The sequence below is a fragment of the Nestor notabilis genome, unplaced genomic scaffold (genome assembly GCF_000696875.1).
Source record: "Nestor notabilis isolate BGI_N333 unplaced genomic scaffold, ASM69687v1 scaffold4420, whole genome shotgun sequence".
NCBI lineage: Eukaryota > Metazoa > Chordata > Aves > Psittaciformes > Psittacidae > Nestor > Nestor notabilis.
In genome coordinates, this window is record NW_009911417.1 from 1 (window position 1) to 6,615 (window position 6,615).

The 6,615-nt window shown below is 43.2% G+C and overlaps 1 protein-coding gene across 1 annotated transcript in view; it reads left to right on the plus strand.

The window, feature by feature from the left end:
- Window positions 1-3: 3 nt before the first annotated feature.
- The window catches only part of TUBGCP4 (tubulin, gamma complex associated protein 4), a 13,955-nt gene continuing 7,343 nt past the window's right edge, over window positions 4-6,615 (plus strand). Inside the window, exons 1-9 of the mRNA XM_010014584.1 lie at window positions 4-81; window positions 165-293; window positions 818-940; window positions 1,457-1,510; window positions 1,966-2,022; window positions 2,529-2,608; window positions 3,292-3,493; window positions 5,380-5,545; window positions 5,766-5,788. Coding sequence (XP_010012886.1) covers window positions 4-81; window positions 165-293; window positions 818-940; window positions 1,457-1,510; window positions 1,966-2,022; window positions 2,529-2,608; window positions 3,292-3,493; window positions 5,380-5,545; window positions 5,766-5,788 — 912 coding nt within the window. The remainder of the gene's footprint in view (window positions 82-164; window positions 294-817; window positions 941-1,456; window positions 1,511-1,965; window positions 2,023-2,528; window positions 2,609-3,291; window positions 3,494-5,379; window positions 5,546-5,765; window positions 5,789-6,615) is intronic.

Sequence of the window (6,615 nt, forward strand, 5' to 3'; positions counted from 1 at the left end):
AGGATGATCCATGAGCTGCTGTTGGCGCTGAGCGGGTATCCGGGGGCGGCCTTCACCTGGAGCAAGCGCGCTGGCCTGCAGGTACGGGCCGCAGCGGACAACCGGACTGAACCCGGAATCCCGCCCCTCCGTTCCCCTGCCCTCATCGCTTTTTCCCTGCTCAGGTGTCCCAGGAGCTGCCGTTCTTGCACCCCAGCGAGACCAGTGTCTTGAACCGACTCTGCCGCCTCGGCACCGACTACATCCGCTTCGCCGAGTTCGTGGAGCAGTACACGGGGCACGTACAACAGCAGGTGGGGCCGCCGTAGCGCTCCGCTGTGTTTCCCGGGCAGCAGCCGGTCCGGCTGGGCTGCCCCCGGTGCTCGGTGCAGCGAGCTCCGTGCGGTGTGAATAAGGGGGGCAGGCAGAGGGTGGCCCAGATGCAAGATCTGGTCCTTGGAGAAACAAACTGTAATGATTCCTGCAGTGACCAGTGCAGAAATGCTGGTCACGGGCATGCGTGAACTCTACAGGATGCTCATCCCTCTGTTGTAGTGAGTTCTCATGGTTTGTGAGGAGCTTTGAGATCTAAGAAGCGTGCTTAGGTACAAAGAAGCACAGAAATTACCAGTGGTTCCCAGTACTTGCATCTGACCATAAAAGAGCTCAGAATAATTCTGCTCAGGCTGTCTTTGTGGCAAACTACTGTTTTGTTTTTCTGGGTGCTTTCTGGTGGGCTAAAGTGTGTTCCAGGCTGTTTAGACCGCTGGCTGCTGGTGTAACATTGTCTTTACATCTGCACTGGGATGCTGATGTAGATTTCATTGTTTGGTTTCAGGACCATCATCCATCTCAACAAAACCAGAGTGGGTTACATGGCATTTATTTGCGAGCCTTCTGCACAGGTCTTGATTCAGTGCTGCAGCCTTATCGACAGGCACTACTTGACCTAGAACAAGAGGTAAAGGAGAGAGATTTGGAACAAGATGCTGCCCTGCTGCTGACAGGTTGTGGGAAGCTGTCATTTCTGCAATTAATATGCTAACTAATAACAACTAAAGAAGAGATAAAGTATTTTCCTATCCTAATCAGGAATGTCTTCCAGATTATTCCTGTGAGATGCTATTGTAAATGACTCTTCATTCTCATAAATATTAAGCCCACTCTAGCATCAGTTCAGTAAGTACCCCATCTGCCTCAGAGCTCAGTGCTGTCTCAGACTACTGTGACTTCTGTTTTCTGTTGTAAAGGTTTTGATTAATTTCCACTAGATTAGTGGCTGTTTTATATTGGGTACTGTTACCATGCAGTGGTTGTTATACTCTAAAATGGGACATAGCCCAAAATATGGGGGGGGGAGGAGAGGAAGAGGAGGGGAGCTGTGGGAATGGAAGATTTGGAATAGAGAGGCAAACATGATTTTTTACTTAACTGTACTTGATTTTAATTTTCATGAACTGCTTTGTTGTGCTTGCAGTTTCTGGCTGACCCTCATCTTTCCATCTCACATGTTAATTATTCCTTGGATCAGGTATGTCATATTAATAAAGAGGTAGTGCTCTCCGGTTACTCTTATCACTCCCCGGGGTCTAATAAGAAAGTGGGTAGGGTAGATAATGGTTAGTCTGTCATGTCATGCCATTTCTTTTTAGCACCTCTACATTTGTAGTCCCTTAATCATGCTCAGAGGATCACTTGCACTTTGACACAAAGCTTAGGTCTTCTACCTTGTCCCTCACATATTCCTCACAGCTTGTGTTTAGCCTGAACTGCAGCTAGAATGTAGTAACTTCCTGAATCTTGGTCCAGTAGAGGGAGAACATACTTCCTAGAGATTTTCATGTCATCTTTCTAACTTGTGTGGAAAGACAGATGATAGCTTAATTAAATTATTGTAAGTAGCTGCTGTCCACACTTACTCACGTATAGTTTCTTTCTCTCCCTTGCATAGCAACCTAATTCAATATTTGGTTCCTTGTTCTGCAGTTTCAGTTACTCTTCCCTTCTGTGATGGTCATGGTGGAACAGATCAAGACTCAGAAGGTACAGTAAAATTGTAGCTAGTTTCTCTTGACAAGTTTCCTCTTTAGCTGATAAAGTTCTTTCTGCCCCCACTGCAGACCTTTAATACTAGGCAAGAATGTGGTTTCAGTAATGGATGCCATATTCCCAGTACTACTCTAAGTACTGAATAACTAATTTGCAAATCCATTTACCCTGTATTTGACTTTTTTATTATCAGTATGGTCTTTGATGACTTGAATCACACTACGCTTCATAGCATGAGATGCTGCTGGATGGAACTTCTTCTCTTTTTTCTCCCACTGTCACTTGGCGGGGGGGAAGGCAGAACTGATGTTTTCAATCCAGTGATGAATAGGCGGCCTCATTCTTCACTGCACAGAGCATGTTACATCTTTCTTTCTCTAAGACTTGTGCAGCTTGTTATGACATTTTCCTGTTAGCAGAAAGCACAGCGTTTAAATGTCTGAAAAGGTCAGTACAGATCGAAATAACAGATCTAGTCTAACCATGTTTTCTTTCTGCAGATTCATGGATGTCAGATACTAGAGACAGTCCACAAACATAGCTGTGGGGGGCTGCCTCCTGTTCGCAGTGCTCTTGAAAAGTATGTAGATACAATAAAGCTGTTATTTCATTCTTCTGTAGTAACTGCAGTTAGTGTCAAAGTGTTTATCTTGTAAAAACAGTACGATAATTTAAGATACAGTACGATACATGCAAAACAGGCTTGCATGATATAAAGTAGAAGTGGCATGCAGGGAAAACTGTCATAGTCCCTATTTTTTATCTAAAGCAGACTTGTGACAGGAGTTAAGGCTTTCTCCATACTTTGGACTTAGGGCTGAGGAAGGTTAGGACCCTGTGTTGTTTTCTTCTTTGGAGGTCTACATGAACTGTTCTGCATATGGTAGACCTGTTACTGTGTTTTGATCCTTCAAAAAACCAGTGAGTGTTGCTAGGTTTGTATGTCCTTGGGGAGAAAGCTATATTGCTTAAGAGGTAATCTGTGATCATGCTGAAATGGTAACTGAGCAGGAACTGCAGGACTGGAAAGCTACTGCAAGCTTATTGAGACATCTGGTGTAGGAGCAGACACCTGTGGAAAAGCTGCGTATTCAGAGGATATGTTGGTTTAGTTTTGCAAGTGCTTGGTCCACCTTCCTCTAAAAAAAAAAAAGAAATTGCACATTAGCCATTTAGCACTTGCCATAATGCCTGACTGGACTTTCCAGAATGAGGTTCTGATTTCTGTGTGTAAAAGCCTCACTGTGCTGCTTTTGACCACAGGATTCTGGCTGTGTGTCATGGAGTCATGTATAAGCAGCTCTCTGCCTGGATGCTGCATGGATTGCTACTAGATCAACATGAAGAGTTTTTTATCAAACAAGGCCCCTCTTCTGGGAATGTCCCTAGCCAACCTGAAGAAGATGATGACGACCTAGGAATTGGGGGCCTTACAGGAAAACAGCTACGTGAACTGCAGGACTTGGTAAGACTGCAATGCAAGCCATAGCTTGGCATCCTTTGGTCCCTAGGGCACTAAAGAATACATTTTCTTCTGCTTCAGTGTGAGCTGTGCTGGACTGGACATATACTGAGACCTGGTAGGATGGGAAATCAACAGAATATTGTAATAGGTTGCATTTAGAGACATACCATTTGGCACAGTTGCATAATCTTGGGTAGGAAGCCGTGTGGGTGGAATCTGTGACAGTGTTATCAATTAATTGGAACTGCTGTATTCACCCTGCTCTTGACTGACTCTTTTCTGCTTCCTTATGGCCGACACTCTGATCTGCTCAACACAGGCACTGGTGGTAGTGTGAGCAATTGCAAGGCAAAGGTTGTGGGGAGCTTGGGTGCTGACTTGTTTTGCACCCTATTGGCAGCTGGGTCAGGTACCTTTGTTGCACAAGCATTGGTTGTGCATAGGTTGCCTAACAGGGTCATGACATTACTGGAGAAAAATGTGCTTTGTGAGAGTCAAGAGGCTGCTAAGAGTATGTCCGGAGTGTGAATTCAGGGAGCAACCTGCCACTGTACTGAGGAAATGCAGTAGCTCCTCACATAAATGGCATACCATTAGAATGTTCTTGTGCAAAGCAGCTTAATGGAGTAATCTTACACACTTTGTGCATCTGAATAGTGTCTACATCATGGACAAGTGAGGAGCAACTGCAACTCTGTAAATTCACACGCTAGTTTACTGCAAGAAAGTGTTTCATGGGCACCCATGGTGTTAGTGTGCTGCTTGCAACTTGGTGATAAACACACAGAATATTCACCCTCAAAACACACTGCTTTGCCCAGTACAAAGAGTCTCTGCTGAGGACAAGACTACACACAAAAGCAAAAACACTACAAGGCAAAACCATGAAAACTAAAGGCAGTTAGTGAAAAAATCTGTTATTTCATTATATTGGATATAGGAAGAATGAAAACTGGCACATCTTCTAGATCCATGGTGGAAAATACAGGCATTTAGAAGATGACACCGAGAGCGCCTAATTACCTTTCTTCTTCAGTATTATTGACTAAGTGTTGGCAATTCTTCAGTGAGTGTTAATGGGATAGGCCACTAAAATACTTGGGTATTTCCTCATCTAAAAGTGTTAGAAAAATCTTAAGAAAAATAACTGCCAAGCTGTTAATATCAGCACAAAACTCAGACTGAACTCTCCCATAGAATGAATTCTGCAGATGGCAAACATGCTCAAAAATTTGTTAGCACAATGTCTTTTGGATTATGGACTCTTGCCTCTGTACTCAGAGTTCTTTACTAACACATTCAGAAAAAAATTAATTACTTAGTGTAGTGTTTTAAATGCCTCTTGCAGGAACTGAGAGAATTGCCTACTTTATGCTAGCAAGCCTTCAGATCTTTAACCTATTTGCTTTCTAGTGGAAGTGCTTACATTTGGCCCATATCATAAGTGTTCTAGCAGCGTTGAAACATACAGGAATGGGTGTAGGGGAGGCTTGTTTTGGGGAGTGCTAATGAACATTGTTATGGCTGCAAAAAACCTGATGTAGTGCAGTTGCACAAAATTCCTTTTGCTGATGTAACATTATCCTTTGGGAGAGCCAATTTGCTGCTATTCCATAAAGGTTTAGCTTCTCCGTTTCTGACTTCTGCTCCCCACTCTGATGAAAGTAACTTGTTCTCTAGGGAGATCTGCTAGCATACGAGAAGTATAAAGAAGTTTGCAGGCTTACTTAAATAATGCAAATCAAGTTTGTTACCTTTCTGCTTACTTCCAATGTACTTGGATTCCTACTCTCACACCCCTCCATCCTTTTATATACCTTTTCTATCTGGTTTTCTCACACTTTTTTGTCTTTCCCCCCCCTCCCCAATCACGGGGTCTCTGACAGCGCTTGATTGAGGAGGAGAACATGTTAGCTCCGTCTCTGAAACAGTTTTCTCTGCGAGTAGAAATGCTGCCCTCGTACATTCCTGTGCGGGTTGCTGAGAAAATCCTTTTTGTGGGAGAATCCGTACAGATGTTTGAGAATCAAAATGTTAACCTGACCAGAAAAGGTAAGGAACATCTTTGTTGTGTCCTTTGCTCGGTTATGAGTGACTGACATGTTCCAAAATGCTATATTAACAAATTCCTCAACAGTCACTGACTACTGGCTGATACTGTTCAGAACATATGGATGGTTGTGCCTTGGCAGAGCAGTGGTCTCAGTGTTCTGATTGGTTCCAATGGAGCAGTATAAGAAGAGGATGAGTAAATAATAATACTACTTTCCAGACATAGTCTCAAAGTTTCCAGCAGTGAGTCACCACGTGATTTGCTTTGGATAAATAAAGCCGTGTTTTCTTTTCAGTTTGCATCCTCATCCCTGACAGGTGCAGACAAGACACGAGGGCACATCTTGCTCTGAGTGTGTAAGTTTGAAAGTGGTGTCATATGATTAAAATGCATCCACAAACATAAGAGATTCATTGCAAGGTGGTTCCAAAGGTTGCTGTGGAAAACAGATGAATAAGATTCTTTTTTAAGACAGCAAGAGAGAGACAGTTCCAGCTGATGCCTGAGAAGTTTACATAGGAGATGGTTTTCAAATATATTCCTATACCATTTGGGGAGTACTGCTGTGGGGAGTTGAGTGACATTGCAGAGAACAATGGACCAATTAAATTAGACTGTTTTCTTGCCTTAAAAGAAGTGAATTGAAAAGAAACTGGTCTTCTAGCTTAGCTGGTCTAAAAATATACATCCCCAAGTTCAAGCAGTAGGTAGATTTGAAAGGGGTGGGGGTAGGTGGAGAACCAAATTAACTGCTTAATGTAGCAAAAAAGTTGTGGTTCAAAGATCTAGCTCAATTCTAGAAAAAAGGGCTGTAAGTGGCAGTCATTTACATAGAAAATATTTGAGTTTTTTACTGATACCACAGCACTGTTATGGCAAGTATCTATACTGTAACTGTGCTTGCAATAGTGATCTTGTAGCTTGGTACTTGCACTTTGAGGCCTCCTCAGCTTCACATTTCTCACCAGACCTGAGATGATGCTGCCTGGACAGTCTTTCTGCCCCATGGTGCTGGAAGGGGTCTGCACTTCTCCAAATGGTATTCCTTTTCATTGTCCAAAACACTACT